The 25180-nt window shown below is 50.1% G+C and overlaps 4 protein-coding genes across 6 annotated transcripts in view; 2 read left to right on the forward strand and 2 right to left on the reverse strand.

Moving 5' to 3' along the window:
* Nucleotides 1-3535: 3535 nt before the first annotated feature.
* ERICH4 (glutamate rich 4) lies at nt 3536-4921 on the reverse strand. The gene is made up of 2 exons (XM_012812914.2): nt 4731-4921; nt 3536-4096 (listed from the first exon to the last, which is right to left on the reverse strand). The coding sequence occupies exons 1-2, from the start codon at nt 4902-4904 to the stop codon at nt 3851-3853; spliced, it is 420 nt and encodes a 139-aa protein (XP_012668368.1). The 5' UTR covers nt 4905-4921; the 3' UTR covers nt 3536-3850.
* Nucleotides 4922-7858: 2937 nt separating this feature from the next.
* Nucleotides 7859-16708, forward strand: DMAC2 (distal membrane arm assembly complex 2). The gene is made up of 6 exons (XM_012812913.2): nt 7859-7880; nt 9580-9773; nt 12679-12759; nt 14287-14423; nt 14542-14704; nt 15805-16708. The coding sequence occupies exons 1-6, from the start codon at nt 7863-7865 to the stop codon at nt 15980-15982; spliced, it is 771 nt and encodes a 256-aa protein (XP_012668367.1). The 5' UTR covers nt 7859-7862; the 3' UTR covers nt 15983-16708.
* Nucleotides 15671-25180, reverse strand: part of BCKDHA (branched chain keto acid dehydrogenase E1, alpha polypeptide) — a 35525-nt gene continuing 26015 nt past the window's right edge. Inside the window, exons 6-10 of one of the 3 annotated variants that reach the window (XM_023508254.1) lie at nt 24452-24658; nt 24078-24219; nt 23686-23857; nt 22917-23083; nt 15671-15925 (exon numbers count right to left, since the gene is read on the reverse strand). In XM_023508254.1, coding sequence (XP_023364022.1) covers nt 15919-15925; nt 22917-23083; nt 23686-23857; nt 24078-24219; nt 24452-24658 — 695 coding nt within the window. In that variant the 3' untranslated portion in view covers nt 15671-15918. Of the gene's footprint in view, nt 15926-22101; nt 22299-22510; nt 23084-23685; nt 23858-24077; nt 24220-24451; nt 24659-25180 lie in introns of those variants that run through there. The other 2 variants (XM_012812941.2, XM_003802077.3) reach the window with 2 other exon arrangements.
* B3GNT8 (UDP-GlcNAc:betaGal beta-1,3-N-acetylglucosaminyltransferase 8) lies at nt 20720-22042 on the forward strand. Its single transcript, XM_012812943.2, has one exon. The coding sequence runs from the start codon at nt 20738-20740 to the stop codon at nt 21929-21931; it is 1194 nt and encodes a 397-aa protein (XP_012668397.2). The 5' UTR covers nt 20720-20737; the 3' UTR covers nt 21932-22042.

Genomic DNA, 25180 nt, shown 5'->3' on the forward strand with positions numbered 1-25180 from the left:
AAAAAAAAAAAAAAAAGAGGACCAAGTACCCATACCTCTGACTTCTGACCTACTGGAACCCAGTCACCTAGACTTCTGACCCTTACCCTTGGGGATCCAGGCCCTCAAACCTGGCCAGGAGCCTAATTAACTATGAACATCTGATGCTGTCTCCAAACAGGTATCTGCATGTGCTCAGCTTACGGCAGTGGGTGAGTTGAGAGACCAGGACTGTGGGTATCTGGTATGGAGGGGAGCAGAGACCCACCCCACCCAAATACACAGCCTATGTTGGGGCACACAGGACTTAATGATCTCACTGGCCCTGCTCCCATGGGGCAAGAAGGGAGATTTTCCATCAACATGACCACCAATGTGCACATGAGATGGACTTGCCCATGCCCACAACACACACAAGCTGAAACATGTGATCTTCCCCCACATCCATCTTCCAGTCCCTGGCCAAGATGTGGGGGACTAGGCAAAGGGGTCAAGGTGGGATTGTTACCAGACTAATGAGTCCTTTCACCTGTCACCCAAGCCAATCCTTGAAGAAGCAGATGAGAGATTAACAATTCTACTTTTAGGTGGCACCCATAGCTCAGTGGGTAGGGCGCAGGCCACATATGGGTTCAAACACGGCCGGGCCAGCTAAACAACAATGACAACTGAAACAACAACCAAAAAAATAGCCAGGCATTGTGGTAGGCGCTTATAGTCCCAGCTACTTGGGAGGCTGAGGCAAGAGGATCACTTAAGCCCAAGAGTTAGAGGTTGCTGTGAGCTATGATGCCATAGCACTCTACCAAGGGTGACATAGTAAGACTTTGTCTCAAAAAAAAAAAAAAAATCCACTTTATTTACAGAAAAGCTAGCAATTCCAGGGGACAGAGAGGATGTTTCCTCAAAGAACTGTTATCCTCTTCTTATTCTCTTTGTTTTGGGGTTTTCTTGAGATGGAGTCTCACTCTGTTGCCCTGAGTAGAGTTCATGTGCAAAGGCCACGAGGTGATCTGGTGATGGGGCCTTTTTCTTCTCAAACATGAGTGCAGGAAACAGCAGGACTAGCATTGTTACAGCCCTCTTTTGGTGTATAACAAATAACCCTAAGCTGTAGTTGTTTGAAAACAATCCCAGTGTGTGTTTTTCTCACGGAATCTGCCATCTGCGGGGATGCTCTTCTCTGCTCCAGGATGCCCAAGGCCTGAGCTAAAATTACCTAAAGCCGCGTTTGCTCACCTGGCAGGTGGTGCTGGCTGTGGGCCAGGAGGACCTCTGTTCCTCTTCATGTCCTCTCTCTATATGGGCTAGACTGGGCACCCACACAGTATGCAGGATGGGTTGCAAAGGCAAGTGTGTTGAGAAAGACAGCCGGCAAGATGTCATATTGCTTGTATAACCCAGCCTCAGATGTCACCAAGGTCACTCTTGACACATTCCACGTGTTGAGACATTGCAAAGTTCTGCCCAGGTTCAAGGGAAGGGGAAATGAACTCCACTAAGGTGAAATTTATGATGTGAATTTTATCTTAAAAACCAAAAAGGGGGGGGCGTGGTTCTCCTCTTTTTTTCTTTTAGAGATAAGATCTCCCTTTGTCAGCCAGGCTGGAGTTCAGTGGTATGATCAGAGCTTACTGTAACCTTAAACTCCTGGACTCAAGTGATTCTCCTTTCTCAACCTCCCACGTAGCAGGGACCACAGGTGTGTTCCACCATGCCTGGCTAAATCTAAAAACTATTTTTATTTTTATTTTATTATTTTATTTTATTTTATTTATTTATTTTTGTAGAAACAGACTCTTGCTATGTTGTTCAGGCTGGCCTCAAACTCCTGGCCTCAAGTTATTCTCCCATCTCATCCTCCTAAAATACTGGGATTACAGGGAGAGGATACCATGCCTGGCATCCAAAGTGGTTTTCAAGATGAGCCCTGGTGGGGAAGCCAGGATGGAGCTGGGCCATGGAGGGCTGTAGGGAGGGGCCTGGAGAGAGAAAGCACAGGAGCCCCAGAAACAGGCAGTGGAGGCAGATGGGCAGGAGCGCTGGGGTGGGAGGGAAGCATCAAATACAAGACTAAGGGCCCAGGCCTGGGGCTGGAAGATGGATTTGGGGGAAGATCATATGCTTCAACTGGAGATACTGGAACTCTGTGTGTTGCTGGTAGGAGTGTCAAATGATTGCATCTATTGTAGAAAACAGTATAATCAATCGTTCCTCAAAAAATTAATCACAGAATTATCACATGATTCAGCAACTCCACTTCTGAGTATGTACACTAAGTGATTGATAGCAGGGGCAGATATTTGAACACCACATCTATAGCAGCCTTATTCACAATGGATAAAAAAGGTAGAAGCAACTCAAGTGTCCTATGACAGACAAAGTGGATAAATAAAATGTGGTATAGCCATGATACAATGAAATGCCATTCAGCCTTAAAAAGAACGAAATACTCATACTACAACACAGAGGAGCCTTTTTTATTTTAATTTTTTTGTGAATGGGGGTAGCCTCCATTCTACAAAATAGAATGAAAGCTTTCCCCATAGATGAACTTTGAAGACATTATGTTAAGTGAAATGCACCAGAAACCAAGAGACAAATATTATATAAATCTTACATAAATCTGCTTATGTGAGGTACCTAGAGTAGTCAAATACATAGGGACAGAAGGTAGAATGGTGGCTGCCAGAAACTGGGGGAGGAGGAATGGAGAGTTATTGTTTTGTGGGTGCAGAGTTTTATCTTTGCAGGATGAAAAAAGTGCTAGAGGCCAGGTGTGGTGACTCACTCCTATAATTCCAGCATTCTGGAGGCCAAGGTGCGAGGATTCCTTGAGCTTGGGAGTTTGTGACAAACTTGAGCAAGAGGGAGACCCTGTTTCTACTAAAAATAGAAAAATGAGCCGGGCATAGTGTCGAGTACCTATAGTCCCAGCTACTCAGGAAGCTAAGGCAGGAGTATCACTTGAACCCAGGAGCTAGGCTAGGTTAATACCTCAGCACTCTAGTTGGTAGCGACAGAATAAAACTCTGTCTCTAAATAAACAAACAAACATGCAATTAATTTTTGTAATATTTTTATTTATGCCAATATATTAAATTATTATCATTTCAACAAAGAATCTCAAACGTTACTGAGATTTTTTTTACATTCTCTTTACCATAGTAACCCTTTAAAATTTGGTGTGTATTGGCTCAGAGCCCCTAGCACAGTGGTTATGGTGCCAGCCACATACACCAAAGTTAGCAGGTTCAAACTTGGCCCAGGCCAGCTAACCAACAATAACAACTGCAACAAAAAAATAGCTGGGCGCTGTGATGGGCACCTGTAGTCCCAGCTACTTGGGAGGCTCAGCCAAGAGAACCACTTAAGCCCAAGAGTTGGAGGTTGCTGTGAGCTGTGACACCATGGCACTCTACCAAGGGCAATATCGTGAGACTCTGTCTCAAAATAATAATAATATGGTGTGTATTTTACCCTCACAGCACATCTCCAGGGTGCTGTGGCTCACCATGTTTCAATACTCAATAGCCACATTCAGCTAGTGGCTACCATATTGGACAGCACTGCTCTAACGTTTCATCTGCAAGCATTTCCATCATATTGACAAAGACCCACCTTTCCTTGGCAATGCACACAGGTGCATCTGCAAATGCAACCTGCAGCTTCTCTGCAACCTCCCACATCATCTGCAAACAGGCCCACAGCTCACGGGCCAATGCCTAAATCTCACAGCAGACATCCCCCGAGAAAGCACTTGCTCTGGCAGTATGCTTGATTCCAAACCTGATTTGGCCTACAAATCCCCTCATTTGCATAAATTTGCATCTCATTTGTGTATCACTCTAAAATCACACTGGCAGAGGCCTCAGATTGTCATCTCAAAGTCAGGGGGGCCTAGGGCTAGGCAGGAGGCTCCTGAGTGTTCTTCCTCCTGCTTCCTCTGAGGATCTTTGTCCTCCTCCTCTTCTTCGCAGCTCTCCTCCTCCTCTTCCTCCCAGCTCGCCTCCTCCTCTTCCAGGATGGTAACCAGATCCTCCCGAAGTGCCTTCATCTGCAGCCCCAGGCTGCACAGCTGGCCTAGCAGCTGCATATCCACTTGGCGCAGGTTCCCCTGCCAGCAGAAAGGGGGTGTCACAGGCATGCCACCCCAGAGGGCAAGGGGCCCCTTCAGGACCTGGGAGAGAGTAGGGCCCAGATCGAGTTTTAGCCCACCCTCACTGCCATCCTGCTTCTCAGAGCATCTCTTGATCTCTACCTCTGTCTCCGTCTCTGTCTTTCCATTTCACTGTGCGTAGCGTGGCTCGCTCACTCTTTGTCTTATTAGTGTCTCCCTCTCTTGTTTTTAATCTCTATTTCTGTTTCCATTTGTCAGTCTCTGTCCTTATTTGTTTCTGTGTCTTTCCATTTCCCTGTCTCTCTGTCTACCTGCTCCTGTTTCCTCATTTCTCTGTGTCAGGCTTTGGCTGTCACTCTCTCTTCCTTTCTCTCTTAGATTCAGTACGAGGCCCTCTGTCTCTGTTCTTGTTCTCAATGTCTATCTCGCTCTTTCCACCTCTTTCTTTGAGGGTCTCTCTCTGTTTCTCTTCCTGTCTCTCTATGTCTCTGTATGTCTCTGCCTCTATTTATTTCTTAACTGTCACTCAGATCCTGTCTTTCAATCTCTAGTCCTTTATTTTCATTCATCCTCCTTGACATTCTCCCCCCCTCCCCGCCCCATGTCTTGTGCCTTCAAACCCCTCACTCACCAGCTCCTCCCAGATCCACAGCAGACTCTCCCTGGCACCTCCAATGTCTGCCCCTGGGCACATGTGGGTCTGGCCAGGGTTCTTCACTGGGGAGAACCCCCTCAGGGCCTGTGGGGGTGGACCCAGCCCCAGAGGCACCAGTCCAGCCTCGTTCAGTTGCCTCCACAGCTCCATAGGCTCTGAGCAGCAGCCACCAGGAGCAGGAAGTAGCAAGGTCCAGGATGACCCAGTCCTCTGAGGATCTGGGGGGAGGGGGTAAATAAAGGGCAGTGAGGGGTGTGGGGCGGGACCTCGCAGAGGGATCCCAAAGTCCATTCTTCTAAGAGAATCAGCTGGCCTCGTGTTTTTTTTTTTTTCTTTCTCTTCCTCTGAAGTCTAACCTCAACTCTGCTCACAAGGATCCAAACATAGCCTCTCTTGTGGAGGTCAAACTCCATCCCTCTCTGAGCACTCCACAGTGCTCACTGTCTGCTGATGTCTGGCCCCATCTGTCCTGTCCTATCCTCTCCTGGGTCCCTCCCACCTCTCCCTACCCTCCTTGCTGCCTTTTTCTCCAAAGGCAAAGAAACCTCTGGCTTGCCAAAAGCTTGGTCCTTGCCTGTCCTCTCAGCTCAGCCATCCCAGACCTTCCCCACCAGTGTACCTGAGGGACAGCAATGGCTTACAGGGGCTCTAAGAGAATGAGCCCTCAGCTGGAATACCTCAGTATCCAGACCACTGACTGATGGCTGACCAAATGATTCTGCTGACCTTGGACTTGCCTGTGGTTATGTCACTGTCAGGGACCGCACTGCTGTGGAAAAGGCTGGGGAGCACTGCAAGCCTTGCTTTGCCTTGAACTCCTCTTTCAGGTCCAAGGTGTTAAGATTGCACATATATAGCCAGACACAGTGGCTCATGCCTGTAATCCTAGCACTCCGGGAGGCCGAGACAGGTGGACTGCTTGCACTCAGGAGTTTGAGACCAGCCTGAGCAAGTGCAAGACCCCATCTCTACTAAAAAATAGAAAAATTAGCCAGGCATTGTGGCAGGCACCTGTAGTTCCAGCTACTCGGGAGACTGAGACAAGAGGATCCCTTCAGTCCGAGAGTTTGAGGTTGCTGTGAGTTATGACATCATGGCACTCTACCCAGGGCAACAAGGTGAGACTCTACCTCAAAAAAGAAAAGAAGGCTCAGCGCCTATAGCTCAGCAGCTAGGGCGCCAGCCACATACACTGGAGCTGGAGGGTTCAAATCCAACCCAGGACTGCCAAAGAATGACAACTACAACAAAAAAATTGCTGGGCGTTGTGGCAGGAGTTGGTATCCCAGGTACTTTGGAGGCTGAAGCAAGAGAATCACTTAAGCCCAAGACTTGAAGGTTGCTGTGAGCTGTGATGCCATAGCACTCTACCGAGGATGACATAGTGAGAATGTCTCAAAAAGAAAAAAAAGAAAGAAAGAAAAGATCTCACATATATGCTTCCCTCCTGAGCTCCAGACTTCAACTCAGCAGCTCCATCTGGATGTCCCATACATCTTAAAGTGAGTCTGATCAAACGGAACTCTCAGTTGGGACCTATCCTCATTGGATTCATTTTCTGTTGCTGCTACAACAAATAACCACACTCCAGGTGGCTTAAAAAATGCAAAGTTATTCTCCCTAAACTGCTGCTTTCCTGGTTTCCCCATCTCCATGACTAACACTGTTCTTTTAGTTTTTCAAGCTGTTGACTTGACCTTCAAAAAAGGTACAGAATCTGAGCACTTGTCACCATTTCCACTGCTCCATCTCTTATCCTGTCCCTGTTCATCTCTTGCCTGGACTATTGCAGGAGCCCCTCTGCTGGTTCCCTGCATCTACCCTTGCCCTCTAAAGTACATTCTCCACCTGGCAGATATGGTCTTTACAAAATGCAAGTCAAATTTTTACTCCCCCCTTGTCCCACTGTAAATAGAATAAAACGCTCCTGGGCCTGTATACTGCTCCCTGCCCACCAATTCTGTCTGCAGGCTGGTTCCCACACAGGGCTGTTACCCCTGCATGGGACACTTTTCCTCAAGATCTTTCAGTGGCTGTTTTCTTGTTACTCCAACTTAAATATACCACCTCTTCAGAAGAGCCTTTGCTGATGGTCCTAGTCATTCCCTATTTTATTGCCTATTTTTATCCACTTCATATCAAAATTATCTTCCTTATTCATTTGTTTTTTTATCCATCTTCTCCAAGCCTACAATGTTGACTCCTCGAGGGAGGGGCTGGGTCTGTCCTGCTTCCCATGGGAACCTTAGCATCCAGAACCGCACCCACCTCCACGTGGTAGATGCTCAGTAAATATTTGCAGAGTGAATGAATGAATGAATGAATGATTCTATCCATAAGACTTCACAATCTTAACGCTGAGGTCTGGCCATGGACTCCAAACTGAAATTGAACACTTCACAATTCTAGTCTTGAGATCTCATCTCAGCTTCCTAACTTCAAGTCTCACCTCTCCACCAACTCGACCTTCCCTTGCTTGACCCTGCTTTTATTTATTTACTTAGTTATTTATTTAGAGAGAGAGTCTCACTTTGTTGCCCTCGGTAGAGTGCCCTAGTATCACAGCTCACAGCAACCTCAAACTCTTGGGCTTAAGCGATTCTCTTGCCTCAGCCTCCCAAGTAGCTAGGACTACAGGCACCTGCCACAATGCTCGGCTATTTTTTGTTATAGTTGTCATTGTTGTTTAGCAGGCCCTGGGCCGGGTTCGAACCTGTGCATGTGGCCGACGCCATAACCACCATGCTACGGGCGCCAAGGCTTGATCCTGCTTTTATAAAATGACAGTTTTTCAGCCATGTTATTCCCTGTTCTAAGGAGGTAGCGAATGAAAAGCTGGAGGAACACGGAAGCTCAGAGAGAATGCAAGAAAAAAACTCCAGCACGAAGGACAGCCCACCCTCACGCAGGGAGACTTCAGAGACCCGTTTTAAAGCCCAAGGCGCTCTGAGAAATCCCCAAACTGCAGACGCGTAAAAAACGCGTGCTTCTTTAAGAGGAGGGCTAGGAGACTGAGGGGCGTGTCCAGAAGAGAAGGCATTTCGCCCGCGATCCCTCAGAGGGCAATAAGAAACGACCCGCCTCTTCTGCTTGCGTGACCGTAGCAACATGGCGGCGCCCAGGGCGGTAGGTGACCGGAGCCCCCCCAAATTGAAGTCCTTTCTGCGGCCTTTGCCTTCAGGGTCTCTATGCACGGCTAAGAGAGCAAAGAGCCTTGAAGGAGCAGGAGCCTCTCCCGCTGAGCCTCACACTGGCAGTGTACATCTTTGGCTAATGAGGATTGTGAACGATTCGAAGGGGTAGCAAACGATTGCTGTGCTTTTGGGAGCGAGAAAGGGCGGGGACTTGGAGGAAAGAATCCAATGGGCATGAGAGAGTACGTTTCGAAGAGCGGTGCCGTCTAGCCAATCAGAGGGAGGGAAACGTACGCGCACTGAGAGCCAATGGGCCCTGGAGGAGAAGAGGCTTTAGAAGGGATTGGCGGAGAATCTCCAGAGTGGAAGATAAATTAAGGGAAATTCATGGGAGTTTAAGGAATTTTTATAGGAAACCAAACGTACGAGGGGGATGGGGTTGGCAAACATGCATTTGGGAGTTCTAAGGGAAGAAATTAAAGAGAATTTGCGACGTTTCGATGAGAGGATTTAGGAAAAATTAGGTAAAATGAAGGAATATAAATTTAGAGAAAGTTGAAGAAAGGTTTGAAGTTCAGGAATTTTGAAATAAAATACGAGTTTGGGCAAAATTATGAAGAGATTTGGGGAAAACAGGGAGAATTTGGCTAAAGCAAAGAGAAATTGGGGCAAATTCAGAGGCGACCTTGTAAATGAAATTTAACCAGCCCTGCAACTAGAGAGTCTTATGTTTAGGCTCGTCTGACCTATTTCCTTCTGTTATACTTTTAGTGACTTTTGTGCATCTGTAAAGGCAAAACAGAGAAACGCCCAACCTAATAAATGGAGCTCTCTCCCACGGGGGAAACAAAAGGAAATAAAGAAATTGAAGAGTTTGAGGGTTTCTTCCCTGTGGTCTCACCTCTCCATTTTTCTGTCCTCCTGTTAAAGGTTGTGTACTTTTTGCTCTTCTCAGTCAGGGATTGCTCAGAGTGCCCTCTTGTTGGTTTGGAGAGAAATTAAGATATATATGTATGTGACAAATATGTATATCTATAAATAAATATATATAATTTAAAGATATATGATTATATATGTAGAGAGAGAGACAGAATCTCGCTTTGTCTCTCTGGGTAGAGTACTGTGGCATATTGCTGACAGCAACAGGAACTCCTGGGCTCAAGCCATCTGGGCCTCAGCCACTGAGTAGCTGGGACTACAGGCACCCACCCCACCGCCCTGCTAATTTTTCTGTTTTTAGTAGAGACAGGTCTGGCTCTTGCTCAGGCTGGTCTGAAACTCATGAGCTCGAGCAACCCACCCTCCCAGGCTTCCTAGAACGCTAGGATTTCAGGCATGAGCCACCGTGCCTATCCTAAGGTTATATTTGGGGAGAAAGAAACAGGTCATTCAGGAATATTCTGGGAGAACTAGGTAAAATTAAGAGATGAATTGGTAGGAAGATAGAAGTCAGATAATAGAATTTTTGAGAAAAAATAAGAGTTTGGGTAAAAGGGGAAACATTTAGTGTAATCAAGAAGAGAATTTAGGGCTGATTAAGAGGAAGAACTTGAGAAAAACATGGGGAAAGTTTTAGGATACCAAAGACAGAATTTGGAAGTTCTGAAAGGAGAACTTAGAGAAAGACAGGAAGCAGAGGGGTTGAGGTTTATGAGGGGATCTGAGCTAAGTTCTTCCTTTCCTCTCCCCAGTCCCTGCACCTGGTGGCAGCCATATGGAATGGGAGTACCAGGAGCATCCATGGCCTGGGTGGAGCAGTGGCCCCAGAGGGCAATCAGAAGAAGAAGACACTGCTCCAGTTCTTGGCTGGCTACTTCTATGATGTGGAGTATCTGAGGGAGTACCTCCTCCAAAATCAGATGTTGTTACTGCACAAGAAAAATCGGTGAGAACCCCTAGCCTGCAAGACTTTGTGGAGACCCACTGCTCAGGCTTCACCAAAGCCTAGATCCTGCCCTTTCCAGGTAGCACCACAGCTTCTAATGCCAGTCTTGCTGACTCTTGCATCTTTCTCTCCAACCCCCACCCTTCTCAATGACTCCTGTTCATATAAGCAATTTGCTAGCCACCAGTTCCACTTGGGGGGTCTAGCTAGTACCTCAATCCTAACATAGCTAAAATAACACCTTGATTTCTCCCTAAAAAAAATATAATCTGGGTGGTGCCTGTGGCTCAAGGAGTAGGGCGCTGGCCCCATATGCTGGAGGTGGTGGATTCAAACCCAGCCCCGGCCAAAAACTGCAAAAAAAAAATATATATATATATATAATAATCTGCTCACTCCTAAGCCTGTCCTAGTAACCAAGACCACACTGCCCACCTAGTTGTTCATGCCAAATTTTAAGGGGTCATTCCCAATTCCTCTCTTTGCCTCTCTGCCCTCCACATCCAGTCCACCAAAAAAATACTAGAATATCCCAAATGTGACCAGTTCTTAGCACCTCCACTCTTCATAGTCTGGTCAAAGCCGCTTCATTTTATCATTGGATTACTATAATCATCTAACTGGTAACCTTTCACTCCCTATACTCCCATTATAGTCTACAAAGCAGCCAAAGGACACTTAAGAAAGTAAAATAGGCTGGGTGTGGTGGCTCACATGTATAATCCTAGCACTTTGAGAGGCCAAGGTGGGTGGATTACTTGAGCTCAGGAATTTGAGACCAGCCTGAGCAAGAACTAGACCTGGTCTCTACTAAAAATAGAAAAAAAAATTAGCTGGGCACTGTGGTAGGCACCTGTAGTCCCGCTACTCAGGAGGCTGAGGCAAGAGGATCACTTGAGCCCAAGAGTTTGAGGTTGCTGTGAGCTGAGATGGTACAGCACTTTACCTAGGGAATAGATAACATCACTACCCTGCTTAAAACCCTCAAGTGTATTTAGCAAGTTCATACACTAAAATTAGATAAATATTTTTAGGAATTATTAATCTTGAAGAAAAATCAAATTTCCTCTAGTAATGTACAAGTGTTCTAAAAATTATACACAGACTAGCCACATAAAACCCAATTTTCTGAAATATGGAGTATGAAATTAAAACCTATTTATTTATTTATTTGAGACAGAGTCTCACTTTGAGTCTCCAGCTTGGTAGAGTGCCATGGCATTACAACTCACAGCAACCTCAAACTCTTGAGCTTAAGCGATTCTCTTGCTTTAGCCTCCCAAGTAGCTGGGCCCAAGACCTCAGGCACCTGCAACAAAGCCTGGCTATTTTTAGAGATGAGGTCTCGCTCTGACTCAAGCTGGTCCTGAACTCCTGCCTTGGCCTCCTAGAATGCTGGGATTATAGGCATGAGACACCCCACCCAGCCTTCTTTATTTTGTTTTTGTATTTTTTGAGACCAGAGTTACCCCTGGTAGAGTGCCGTGGCATCACAGCTCATAGCAACCTCAAACTCTTGGGCTTAAGTGATTTTCTTGCTTCAGCCTCCCAAATAGCTGGGACTACAGGCACCTGCCACAATGCCTGGCTATTTTTTTGTTGTAGTTGTCTTTGTTTAGCAGGCCTGGGCTGGGTTCGAACCTGCCAGCCCTGGTGTATATGGCTGGCACCCTAACCACTGAGCAATGGGCGCCGAGCCCTGCAAGTCATTTTCTTTCTTTTTTTTTTAAGAGACAGAATCTCACTTTGTCACCCTTGGTAGAGTGCCATGGTGTCACAGCTCACAGCAACCTCTTAACTCTTGGGCTTAGGCAATTCTTTTGCCTCAGCCTCCTGTGTAGCTGGGACTACAGGTGCCCATAACGCCTGACTATTTTTTGTTGCAGTTTGGCCGGGGTCAGGTTTGAACTCGCCACCCTCGGTATATGGGGCTGGCACCCTACCCACTGAGCAACAGGTGCCACCCCCTGCAAGTGGTTTTCAATTACAACTACAATAAAAGCCAGTCTCTGAGGCTTCAAACCTTTTCCCTATTGAGCTGTAACACCGTCCTGCCCCCAACCAGGAACTTCCCTCTCCCTCATCAACATAGCATCCTTACTGCTATTTTGCTCAACCCTCATAATTTCAGCCTCCAAGCCTTTGTACTCTGTTCCTTTCCCCACTCAAGTCTGATCAAATGTCACACCCTTGCCAGGGGTAAGCTGTAATCCCAGCTACTTGGGAGCCTGAAGCAGGAAGATCCCTTCAAGTTAGGAGTTTGAGACCAGCCTGGGCAATGTAGTGAGACCCTGCCTTTAGAAACATTTTTTGTAAATTAGCCAGGCATGGTGTCATGTTCCTGTAGTCCCTAGCTACTCAAGGGGCCAAGTCAGGAGAATCCTTCAAGCCTAGGAGCTCATGATCAGACTGGGCTGAGAGAGACCCTGTCTAAAAAATAAAATGTCACCTCCTCCAAGAATCATTTCACAATGTCCAACCTAAATTAGCCTCCATTCTGCCAGCCCAACCCTATCCAATCCAACCCAATCAGCCCTTCTGCTTTATTTTTCCATAAAATCGATACTCTGCAATTTGCTGCTGTTCCCAGGTTTATTCTCCATCTCCCCTTGTAAAATAGCTTAACAAGGACAGGGAAGGTCTCTGCGTTGGTCACCATTGTGCCTCTAGTGCCCAGCACTTCATAGGTACAATGAATACTTACAGCCTGACTCAGTCTATCCATTTGCCTAGCACTGTGGACTCTGACCCTCTAAGCCATTGGTTCTCAACCTGTGGGTTGAGACCCACAGGAACTGTATTAAAGGGTTGCAACATTAGGAAGGTTGAGAACCAGTGCTCTAAGCAGTGTTGGGAAGGGGTGGGGTTCCCCAGGCCTCACCCTTGGCTGCCATTTTCTCCTCAGATCCCTCGCGCACATTTCGGAGAATTATGGCCCATACATCACAGGTGCCTTTTTCATCCTGCATCTGGGAGGTGCGGTCAGGTATGACAACTAAGGTGTTAAAACAAGGTGGGGCGGGGTGAGGGAGTCACGTAACATCCGGCTTCTGTAGTCAGGCTTCACTGGGAGTCCCTGAGTCTCTGCCACCTACTGGCTTTGTAGCTTGGGATTATTCCTGAGCTTCAGTTTTGTCATCTGTGAAATGGGATGATGATGATATGTAACCTATAGCTTTGCTATAAAGACTGAATGGGTTTCAGTGCAATCTAAACATTCACAACGAGGCCCACCACAGTATTTACACTCCATGTTACTGTCCTCCTCTCCCCATTCCTTTCTCCTTCCCTTTGCCCTCCTACCTTTGTTTTTTTACTTTTTTCTTTTCTTAAAAACACAATTCACATGGGCTTCATCTACTCTTCATCTCTGTTTTAATTAAAATTTTCATCTGGTTTGAGCACTTCTTCCAGAACTTCCTTTGAAAGAGTATACATGTTTGAAAATGCCCCTTAGGCTCGGCGCCTATAGCTCAACCGCCTAAGGCGCCAGCCATGTACACCTAAGGTGGCGGGTTCGAATCCCCAGCCCGGACCCGCCAAACAACAATGACGGCTGCAACCAAAAAATAGCCGGGCGTTGTGGCGGGCGCCTGTGGTCCCAGCTACTTGGGAGGCGGAGGCGGGAAACTTGCTTGAGCCCAGGAGTTGGAGGTTGCTGTGAGCTGTGATGCCACGGCACTCTACCCAGGGGGACAGCTTGAGGCTCTGTCTCAAAAAAAAAAAGAAAATGCCCCTTAATACAGGGATTCTGCATCTTTGCTCTGATGTTATCTGTGATCTCTGTGACCCTCACTCTCCAGGTATGTAAAATTGGCAAAACATTCCATCTTTGTTGAGATTGTCACAGGATCTAGTAGGACCACACACATACCGTGTTTCCCTGAAAATAAGACCTACCCAAAAAATAAGCCCTAGCAGGATTTCTATGCATTTGTTAAATATAAGCCCTACCCTGATAAGACCTAGTGATGGCTGTGGCTATGCAGCATATCTCATGCAGCCATGCATTTTGGCACGGAGTGGTAAGGAAGACTGGAATCCCTTTTATCTGCCACAGTTCCTTTCTTGGAGCCGTTCGCACTTTGCGCACCTGCACTTGCACGGGTGCCACAGTTGCAGGCATCCTATTGCACACGTGCGAACGGCTAGGGGAAAGGAGTTCACACATCACTAGCGCCAGCCCCACCAACAAGGTCGGCTCCCCTGTCAGGTTCCAGAAGAAGATGACTTAACTGTATTTGCATAAATGTAGATTGTTGTATTATACTTAATAAAAATAAGGCATCCCCTGAAAATAAGCCCTAGTGTGTCTTCCAGAGAAAAAATAAATATAAGACAGTGTCTTATTTTCGAGGAAACACGGTAGCGCCCTTAGGACAGGGCCCCATATAAAGGAAGCATAGTAGACTCAGTACAATGGTTTTATTACGTGAGGCTGAGAATTCTCAAGAGGTTGAAGGCCTGGGGAAGACTGGGGTACTTGCTGGCACTCCCTCTCTCCCCTTTCCAGGTTTCAGAATAAAGAATGGATCAGGCTAAATAAGCGTGGCCAGTTCCCTCTTGAGTTCTTAAAGTTTCAGAAGGTACCTATAGAGGCCGTGGATGCCAGTGGCTGTGACATCAACTATGAGGGCCTGGACAACCTCTGTGAGTGGGGTGCGGTGGGGTGGGTGGGGTAGGGTGGAGATGGGAAAGGCCTGTGCATTTTCCCCTTGCGGTGGTCTCTGGAGGGCTCTTGGTGCCATCCAACCCTTTCCCCCTGCAGTGCCCCTGAAGGAGCTCCAGTCCTTGTCATTGCAGCGCTGCCCCTATGTGGACGACTGGTGTCTCAACCGCCTCTACCCTCTGGCCAACTCGTTGCAGGAACTGTCATTGGCCGGTTGCCCACGAATCTCTGAGCGGGGACTGGCATCCCTCCACCACCTTCAGTGAGATCTCAGTTTAGGCTGGGCCCCATGCTAGGACATGTCCCAAACAACACATATTTGGGAGAGAAACTGGGAGGTGGGGGGGTGCTGTTGGATTGTTTTCCATAGTCCCATGCCTCCATCAAAAACCTAAGTGTCAGCCTGAGCAAGAGTGAGATCCCATCTCTACTAAAAATAGAAAAAGTAGCTAGGTGTTGCAGCAGGCACCTGTAGTTCCAGCTACTTGGGAGGCTGAGGCAAGACAATCACTTGAGCCCACGAGTTTGAGGTTACTGTGAGCTATGATGCCACAGCACTCTACTCAGGGCAATAGAGACTCTGTCTCAAAAAAACCCTAGTAGCCGGACACGGATTACACCTGTAATCCTAGCATTCTGGGAGGCAGAGGTGGGTGGGTTGCCTTAGCCATCAGGTTCGAGACCAGCCTGAGCCAGAGCAGGACCTCATCTCTAAAAACTAGCCAGGCATTATGGCAGACGTCTGTAGTCCCACCTACTCAGGAGGCTGAGGCAAGTGAATCACTTGAGCCCAAGGGTTTGAGGTTGCTGTGAGCTGTGATGTTGCTGTGAGCTGTGATGCCATGGCACTCTACTGAGGGCAACAAAATGAAACTCTTGTCTCAAAAAAAGAGAAAAAAAAGACCCCATCTCTAAAAATAGCCAGGCTTTGTGACAGGTACCTGTAGTCCCAGCTACTTGGGAGGCTGAGGCAGGAGAATCTCTTGAAGCCAAGAGTTTGAGGTTGCCATGGGTTATAATGCCATGGCACTCTACCAAGGGTGACAAAATGAGACTGCCTCAAAAAAAAAAAAAAAACCCTACAGTGTTTGTGATAGGTAAGCACAGAGGAGCAGCTGCAGTTAGTTTCTGGGAGAATTAAATGACTGGGGTTTTTTAATTAATGAAATGCCATGATATTTACACTGTTGCAGAATAATGTGTAATTAAGACAATGGATTTCATGTGCTTGGACAGCTATAAAGATTTATTTTTATTTTAAGAAACCAGAATTGAAATTGGGGCCAATCCCCACAAAACACATGCAAACACATGTAAATGCTGTTCTCACTCTGGCTTCCTGCCCTTCTTGCCCCCTTTCAGGAACCTCCGAAGGCTGGACATCTCAGATCTCCCTGCTGTGTCCAACCCAGGCCTCACTCAGATCTTGGTGGAGGAGATGCTGCCCAACTGCAAGGTTGTGGGGGCTGACTGGGCTCAGGACCTGAAGTTGGAGCCAGAGGATCAGCCTCAGGACAGAGCCAACCCAGTCCCCACCTAGCTTTCAGCCCCCTCCCAACTCCAGTAGGATCTCAGTGGAATGGCTATGGAATGGCTGAAAGCTCACAACACTTCTAGCTTCTAGTTGGGAGTCGGGGTGTGGCACTCACAGATCAGAGGGAAGGAAAGCATGTGGTAGGGGTATGTATTCCTGGCTGCTCTTGGCTGAAGGTCACAGCATGACACGATGACAGCAGGCCTTCCCACACACCTCTCCTTCCCTGCCTCTTCAGACCTGGGGAGGCTTGGCTTCGCTGTAAGGAGCCCCAAGGAGCTGCACTCATCTTCATGGTTCCCCACATCTGGCCCACTTGTCAAAAGACTTCTCAAATTATCCTCATTTGAGTATATAGCCTTTTCTGAATTTCAGAGACCCTGACTGATGTGTGTGTGTGTGGAGGGGGTGTCTGCTACTGTCACTTCACAGGGATGGCTCTTCCCTGTGAGACTGTTCTGCTCACTGTACAATGTACTGCTGTACATTGGCCCACACTTACTAAAGGCCCATTATTGATTCAGTGACCTTCAGCTCCCAAGTCAACATTTTTATCTGCTCTGAAAATGGATATGAGCCTTTGACATGCTTTCTCTTTGCTAACATGGCAGGCTTTGTCAGTAGAGGGCGTCTGAGAGACACTGTAGGAGGAAAGGAATTTTCTTTCTTTTTTTTTGGTGGAGACAGAGTTTTATTGCCCATGGTAGAGTGTCGTGGCATCACACAGCTCACAGCAACCTCCAACTCCTGGGCTTAGGCTATTTTCTTGCCTCAGCCTCCCGAGTAGCTGGGACTACAGGCGCCTACCACAAAGCCCAGCTTTTTTTTGTTGCATTTGGCCAGGGCTGGGTTTGAACCAGCCACCCTCAGTATATGGCGCCGCCCCAGGAAAGGAATTTTCTTCCTGGTTCCTGTTGAGTGTGCTCCAGTGTCTGGGTCCTATAGCACGTGGCTTCCCCTGACACCCAGCTCCTGAAGTGCCAGATGGCCAGTAACTGTCCCAGACATACTCTACCCCCAGTGTTTCCATAGTGGGTATAGTGCCTCCACTGAAGCACCTTTCTAGGAGTAAAGCATCCCAGATGGATCTCCAGTTGATTCAGAGCCATTTTTACCAATAAATCCCTCATTATTCAAGATACTATTAATGTTTAATGATTTATATTAAACTTCTGTTCAGGTTACTGTGTAGTTTTTCTCTCCCGATTGGACCCAGATAGATACAGAATTGGTACCTGGAGTGTCCCAGGTGATGGACTCATAAGATAGTATTCAAGATAGGTCTGATTGTGCCTCTGGGCTCGAGCACAGTGCTGAGCTCTTGCTGTTGGGAAAGAGGGTGCTAGAAATCCAGGGCAATCCATCACAATCCAGCTACCACCGTGGCTGACTACAATAAGGGGCCAGCTGAAGCCCCTTAGCATTGCTTGATAGCTGTAGCACTGGTAACAATTCTAAAGACCAAGATGTTGGATCAGGTATCCTCAAACTCGGGGCCCGCCGAGGACATTTATCTGGCCTGTCAGGTGTTTTTGACACCTCTGCCTGTTCTGCTTAGCCGCTGACTCGTCCCGGGGCCCATAGTCCGGCCTTCTAACAGTAAGGGACAGTGAACTGGCCCCTATTTAAAAAGTTTGAGGACCCCTGTGTTGGATGGATCTCTGGAGTGCCCTTGAGTGTTTACAAATAGTGTCAAAGTTGGGTCTGTTAACTGAGCTCTGAGAACTACTGAGCTTCCATGACAGCCCCAAAAGTTTGCATCTTTGGAAGGGTGTCATTTGGCTGGACCCAGAGTAGACAGGCAATCTTGAACCTTAAGTCACCCTGAGCTTCTCTTACCAGTGTATGAGGCACCAGCCTTCCTGTGTGAGACTTCACGATGACCTCACCATGGGGCGGATTTCTTGAAAGAGGGTATCCGTCCTTAAAATTCACTGCAAGTGCCCTCTGCTGCCACTAGACCCATAAATACCTAGGTTCAATCTTAGCTTGCTACAGGGGGACAGGTACCCACTAGTACTCAGGAAGGAGCAGCTTATACACTAAAAGAACAAGACTTTCAAATATATGTATGGTCAGAAACCTGGGGAATGTGTGCAGAGTGGATCTTAGGTTCTTAGACCAGTAAGGTGAATATAACACTAGCCCAGGCCTAATTTACTGGCATGAGTGCACTCACTAGATTTAGTGGGTTACCTTGTATAGCTGGAAATGGTTCTAACAGCTTGCTTGACTGGCTAACCAGAACTTGGACCCAAGCGTGGCCTGCAGTTAATGAGACTGAGAGACCAGAACTGCCCTAACGTAACATGGATGAGGGGAATCCAAAGGCTTAGGGAAACAGAAATGTTAGATATGCCCTTCATACCTGCCCCCCAGTTATGTTTCCTAGGATAGCACCTCTTACCAGCCAATCCCTCATTACATCAATTCCATGTGATAGTTCATCATTCTGTATGTTGAATTTTCCCCTGTTCCAACTGCTATGTAGTTCTCTCTCCTGATTGGACCCAGACCGATGCACAAAGGGAAAAGAACTGCACACCCCGAGACGTCCTGACATCCCCAGGAGAGACAGTGCTGCCACTGGTCAAGGACTTCTGTACCCTTTGGAGAGAAGCTAGATGAGCCAGGAGAGAAGGGGGGTGGAGGGGTGGACTCCCAGCCCTAGATGAGGTGGGCTTGCACACTCAAAGCACTCAGTCCCCTGCCCCCAGCCCCTGACTGTCATTTCCCACACTAGCTTTTAGGCCAGCAGTTCTCAACCTGTGGGTCACGACCCCTTTGTAACAATGAAAATACATCCTGCATATCAGATATTTACATTACGCTTCATAATAACAAAATTACAGTTATGAAGTAACAACGAAAACAATTTTATGGTTGGGGGATATTACAACATGAGGAACTGTATTAAAGGGTTGCGGCATTAGGAAGGTTGAGAACCACTGTTTTAGGCGATTAGTATTCACCACCACTTCCTCCCCATTCTCCTCCTCCAGCTGTTTCTGTGGGCTCCATTATTCAAACTTGGGGGTAGGAAATCAGGCTGCCACAGATAAAAAACTGCCGCTGACCGAGTGGGTTCCTAAGATGATCTGAAGAGTTCCTCCCCAAACCAGGGTGGAGTGACTGCCTAGGCTTAGTGGGGGTCCCTCACATCCCACCCCAGGTCAGGGGAGACCCCTAGACAGCCGACGCAGCCCCAGTGGCAGAGGCCTCTGGGGGTTGGGGACAGGTTATGTAAACACAGGCAGACACCCTCTCTTGTCCCAGGGGTGCCGGATGTGAGTGTTCCTGGAGTCACTGTGCTGCTTAGGGAGGGGCTGAGCCCCAGGGCAGGCTGGCTTCAGGGCTGGAGGTGGGGAGATTCCCACCCTCTTGGGCAGGCAGCCCAGGCTCGAAGGGAATGGAGTCCCTCCCTCTCCCCTCCACCTGCCTCTCTAAATCTCCCCCTGAGCACCCCGCAGAGGCTTCCTGGCCACTCTTTGTTTTTCTGGATTTCTCCATCTTCCTCCTCTCCTTTCAGCTCTCTCCATCCTGTGTCTCCTCTCTCTGCTGCCTGCCTCCACTCCAAGGTCTCCCTGGCTGTCTTCCCTCTCCACAATGTCTCTCGCTCTCTCCTACTCCTTACAAGCCCCTTTCTCCACCCCACCCCACCCCACCCTGACGCCTGGACGCAAAAACAAACATCCCTATCTCAGGCGGACCATCCATCCCCACTCAGCACATTCACTGCCACCACCCCCCACGGACTCCTTGCCACGGGCCCAATGCCAGCCCCTGGCCTCTGTGGGGCTCTGCCTGCCCCTGGTCACTCTGACACTCCCCAGCTCAGGCCCAGCCCTCAGCCTCACCCTCCCTTGGACTCCCTCATCCTAGACCTTGAAAGGTTCCTGGTCTGCACCTTTCCCGGCTGTCTCTCCAGAAAACCAGCCCTAACACGCCACTGCCCCAAGTCTCAGGTCGGCCTCCTGCCTTCCTCCCTCCCTCGCTCTCCTTCCAGGCTCAGCCCCGCCCCAGCCCCTCCCGGCCCCTGGGGCCCTCCCAGCTCCCGCTCCGCTCCACTCTCCTCCCCGCCCTGCCCCTCTGGACTGGCTGGGCTGGGCTGGGCTGGGCTGGTAGAATGCGCTGCAGCCACACGCAGGGGCAAGGGCAGAACGGAGGGAGCTGAGGGAGGCCCTGAACAGAGGCCCGGCAACGCCGGAGCTGGTGGGAGTCAAACCCAAAGGTAATAAAGAGCCAGACCCCTGGCTCCCCAGTCCCTAGGGTGGGCATATTGTGGGGAGGGAGATAGGCTGGATTTCTAAGAAGGTGGAAGGAACTTAAACCACAGCTAGGAATCAAGAGATCCTAATTTCCTGGTGAAGAGGATGAATGAAGGGACAGAGGGAGTAAATAGAAAGGTGGAGAGATCTTGGTCCCCTAGTCTCTGGGCTTCTAGGGAAGAATAAACCTCCTGGGCTGCTTTTAGGGTGGAGCTGGATGGAATGAAAGCAACAGGGTGTTGGGATGGGACTGGAATGGGGGGTTCTATGTCTAGGTATTGGGAGCCATTGGGCGTTTGGGCTGGGGAGCTTTTTGGAGTCTGAGACAGAGAAGCCATCACAGGGGTTGGCAAGGACTGTGGGAGATATGAGGCTGTTTGCCTGGGACCTGCTGGGGCCCTCTCTGGAGGCTATCCCTGTACCCCAAAGGCCTCCATGGCTCCCTTGTGGCTCCCCTGTAGCTCCCGTGGCTGCCCCTTCTCTGGACCAGGTCATGCGCTGCCCCAAGTTCCTTCTGTGCCTGTCAGCTCTGCTCACGCTCCTGGGCCTCAAAGTGTACATCGAGTGGACGTCTGAGTCCCGGCTCAGCAAGGCCTACGCTGGCCCCCGGGGCACACTGCCAGGCCCCACACCAGCCAGCCTAGAACCTACCCTTCCCGCCAATCTCTCAGCCCGCCTTGGCCAGACTGTTCCGTTGCCCCTGACTTACTGGAACCAGCAGCAGTGGCGGCTGGGGACCCTGCCTGTTGGGGACAGCACTGAGGCAGGGGACTGCCAGTCTTGGGGGACTGCTGCCGCCGCCGAGATCCCTGACTTTGCCTCCTACCCTGAGGACCTCCGCCGCTTCCTGCTGTCAGCAGCCTGTAGAAGCTTCCCACGGTGGTTGCCCAGAACTGGTGGTGGCCAAGTGGCCAGCTGCTCAGATACCAATGTCCCCTACCTGCTATTGGCTGTCAAGTCAGAACCAGGGCGCTTTGTAGAACGACAGGCTGTGAGAGAGACATGGGGCAGTCCAGCTCCTGGGATCCGGCTGCTCTTCCTGGTGGGGTCCCCCGTGGGTGAGGCAGGGCCTGATTTAAGCTCCCTGGTGGCCTGGGAGAGCCATCGCTACAGTGACCTGTTACTCTGGGACTTCCTTGATGTCCCCTTCAACAGGACACTCAAAGACCTCCTGCTGATGGCCTGGCTGGGCCACCACTGCCCTGATGTGACTTTTGTCCTCCAAGTTCAAGATGATGCCTTTGTGCATACCCCTGCCTTGCTGGATCACCTGCGGAGCCTGCCGCCTATCTGGGCTCAAAGCCTCTACCTGGGTGAGGTCTTTACACAGGCCATACCCCTCCGGAAACCTGGAGGACCCTTCTATGTGCCTGGGTCCTTCTTTGAAGGTAGCTACCCAGCCTATGCAAGTGGAGGTGGCTACATTATTTCAGGGCGCCTGGCACCCTGGCTGCTGCAGGCAGCAGCCCATGTGGCACCCTTCCCCTTTGACGACGTCTACACTGGCCTTTGCTTCCGTGCCCTGGGCCTGGTGCCTCGGGCCCACCCAGGCTTCCTCACAGCCTGGCCAGCAGATCGCACCACGGATCGCTGTGCTGTCCGAGACCTGCTGCTGTTGCGGCCCCTTGGCCCCCAGGACAGCATTCGGCTCTGGAAGCAGCTACAGGACCCACAGCTGCAGTGCTGAGCCTCAGTGGGGGAACAGGCCAGCTGGCCTGCTCCAGGCCTGTAATGCCTGCAACCCTGCCCGGCCCCTCCCTCCAGGCCTTCATCTGAGGGAGAAGTCCTAGAACCTGGACTGTGTGAGCCACTCTTGGGCCTCCCCAGCCAGGCAGGATGAGGCCATGAACAGTTTTGTCTACTCCTTGTTTTCTGAAAAACACACACTGCCCACTCTGAGACCTGGAGTTGTATTTGCATCTATGGGGCCCCAAGAGGTAGAGAGCAGAGCTCAGCCACACCCTGACCTCCACACTAGATACTCCCCCCATCCTAGGCAGGGCTAGCTCTGATGGCCTTCTGGTCCCTCTGCTGGACACCAGATTTGCCTCATTCTGTGGGAGACCAGGAGACCATCTCTGTAGGACCCCTGCCCCTTCCGTCTGCGGAAGCTGACCTGCCAGTTGCAAAAGTTTCTTGGGGAAGCAGATTCTCAACTGCCTTGGCCCTCTTTATCTAAATTAGAAAAGCTGGGGCTGGGCCCACATTAAGTCTTGCTAAACTCTTCCCATACCCCCAAGCTCCCGGAATTAGAGAACAGAGGTGGTACAGGGCCAAATGCAGGACCTAGTTTATTTGCTACCTCTGCTGACCACCTATCACTCTGAGGAAGTTCCGTAGGCTAATGTGCTGTGTCCACCCACACCCAGGGCTTTTTGTCCCAGAGACCCCTCACCCAGGCCTGGGAGAAGGCACTGTAACAACAGGTGAAGAGAGGGCTGATGGAGCCTCAGCAACTGCGTGAACACTCCGCCCCTCAAATGTAACAGCCTGGAGGAGCAGGGACGGGCAGTGAGAGCCACCTGTTACAGTCCCAGGTGCCACCTGGTTCCTGAGTACTCAGAGGGAACTGGATGGGGAGTAGAGCAGTCCTGCCAGCTCTCCCTGTTCCCGAGTGGGACTGCCCCATAGGATGGCTGAGGGTGGGTGGGGGTAGGGTAGCCAGGCCTCACTTCTCAAAGTGATCCAAGGGATAGTGTTCCCCATAGGTCTGCAGGTGACGAGCCAGGGACTCCTGCTGCTTGCGGAGCTGGGCAGGCATCTCCTGATACACATCCGAGAAGAGCAGGTTGGGATTAGGCTTCAGCTTCCGCTCAGCCTGCTCAAAAGCCTCCATGACCTGTGGGGGCACAGCATAGTGATCAGGCAGCCAACCTCCCACTCAGGGCCCTCGTCCAGTGGGACCTCGGGTTGAGGTGCTAACTGCTCTGAGCCTTTGTGTTTCCATCTGTGCACAGCAGCTGACTGTCATAACAGCAGTGTAACAAACACACCCTGAGTCCCAGCATTGCTGTCCTCTGCAAGGACCAGGCATTGTACTAAGTGTGTGAATTCATTTAAGGCTCTCAGTAGCCCCAAGAAATAGGCAGGTGAGAAATGAGGAAACAGAGGCATAGGGAAGAGAAAGGACTTGCCCACAGTGATGGAGTTAGGGGCAGAGCCAGGACACATGGTGCTGCCGGATGCCAGGGTCTATCCTTACCATTGGACTACACTGTCCCTCTGGCCCCTAATGGCTACACCAGGAAGGGTGGGATAGAGATTCAGGGCAGGACATGTACACTATCTGTGGATTAAGCCACCTAATCCTCAGACAACCTCTGAAATGGGCACTACCAGTATCCCCTTCAGAGATGAGGAAACGGAAGGCAACTTGCCAAGGACACAGAGCCGGGTCATGAGTGGCCTGCCCCGTGTGCCCCACACTGCACCAGCACTCACCTTCTTGCGGGACTGCTTCCTCCATGCTTTCTCTTGTTCATCGTCCCACCAGCCACGGCTCAGCAGGTAGTGTCTCAGCCGGGAGATGGGGTGGTCCTGCTTGTCCCAGTAATTGACTTCGTCCACTGAGCGGTATGCAGAGCTGTCATCACTAGTGCTGTGGTGCCCAATCCTGCACAAGGGAGGGAGCCCCAGGGTCAGCATGGGAGGGCCCCCTGGAGAGGAGGGAGGTATGGAGGCAGAGAAAGGGACAAACTAGGGATGAAGGAGTGGAAATAAAGGCAAGAAAGGGGATACAACATGGGGCAATGAGACTGTGTCCTGGGGACAGTGATCAATATGAAGAAGGTGCTAAGATGGTGGCTGTCAAAGCTGTGGGGTGAGGTAGGCACCTGTAAGTCATGGCCTCAATGAGGAAGGGCTGGTTCTCTGCCACAGCCCGCCGCCGGGCCTCCTTTGTAGCATTGTACACAGCGAACACATCGTTACCGTCCACGCGGATCGACATGATGCCATACCCAGGGCCTCGTGCCGCTGTGGGGACAGAGAGAAGGCTGGTCAGGCCAGAGCTCAGATGAGGAAAACGTGGGGTCAGAAAGGAACATGCAGGAGGGAAAGGAAGGAAAGAAGGCCGAGTGAGAAAAGCAGAGGGTAACAACACAGTGCTGGCTCCACTGGCTCCTGAAACCCAACAGGTGCCGGACACCACAAGGATGGGGGTAAAGGGTGATCGGGCAGGGTGGGGAGCAGCCAGCAGGGTCCATACCAATGCCATCCCCGCGGTACTGCTCGGATGTGGGCGTGGAAATGGCATAGCCATTGTTCCGGCAGAAGAAGATGATGGGGCACTCAAGTGTGGCGGCAAAGTTGAAGCCGGCGTGGGCATCCCCTTCGCTGGCGGCCCCCTCGCCGAAGTAACAAATGACAACCCTGTTGGCATTGGCCCGCTTGGCAGCATAGGCTGCCCCCACAGCTGCAGGAGAACAAGAGGATGGAGAGCAGGCTGGAAAATGACACGCATTCACACACCCCAACCCAGGGCACTGGGCTGGGGCCAGCTGTTGCCAGGTTCTGTGAGGATTAAAACCACTGACCTCCAGATGTTCCCCCAGCCCCTGCCCACCTGTCTTCTCCCTCTCAGCTGACAGCAGCTCTATCCTCCCAACTGCTCAGGTCAAAAACTTCAGTACCATCTCTGACTTCAAACTTTCTGTCATTCCCCATGCTGCTTCACACCATCCTCATCAAGCCACCATCACTTCTCACCTGAGTTACTGAATAGCCTCCTCACTGGCCCCCTCCACCTCCATCTGCTACCCATGGAGCAGTAGGCCAACGCTTCACAGCAGACTCCTCCCCACCCCAGGGTCTGCAGCTCCGGCTCCACTCTGGATAAAAGTCAAAAGTCCCTGCTGGCTTGGCACCTGTGGCTCAAGCGGCTGAGGCGCCAGCCACATACACCTGAGCTGGTGGGTTCGAATCCAGCCTGGGCCCG

Source organism: Otolemur garnettii, unplaced genomic scaffold, assembly GCF_000181295.1.
Source record: "Otolemur garnettii isolate 467f Iridium unplaced genomic scaffold, OtoGar3 scaffold00233, whole genome shotgun sequence".
NCBI lineage: Eukaryota > Metazoa > Chordata > Mammalia > Primates > Galagidae > Otolemur > Otolemur garnettii.

What these genes read in the sequence shown, in the direction of transcription:
- B3GNT8 (XM_012812943.2), top strand. Translation starts at nt 20,738, where the DNA reads ATGCGCTGCCCCAAGTTCCTTCTGTGCCTGTCAGCTCTGCTCACGCTC.
- DMAC2 (XM_012812913.2), top strand. An exon ending in TTACTGCACAAGAAAAATCG is followed by an intron (nt 9,774 to 12,678) that starts GTGAGAACCCCT and finishes TTTTCTCCTCAG; the next exon opens with ATCCCTCGCGCACATTTCGG. An exon ending in GCATCCCTCCACCACCTTCA is followed by an intron (nt 14,705 to 15,804) that starts GTGAGATCTCAG and finishes GCCCCCTTTCAG; the next exon opens with GAACCTCCGAAGGCTGGACA.
- ERICH4 (XM_012812914.2), bottom strand. Translation starts at nt 4,904, where the DNA reads ATGGAGCTGTGGAGGCAACTGAACGAGGCTGGACTGGTGCCTCTGGGG. An exon ending in TGTGGATCTGGGAGGAGCTG is followed by an intron (nt 4,097 to 4,730) that starts GTGAGTGAGGGG and finishes TTCTGCTGGCAG; the next exon opens with GGGAACCTGCGCCAAGTGGA.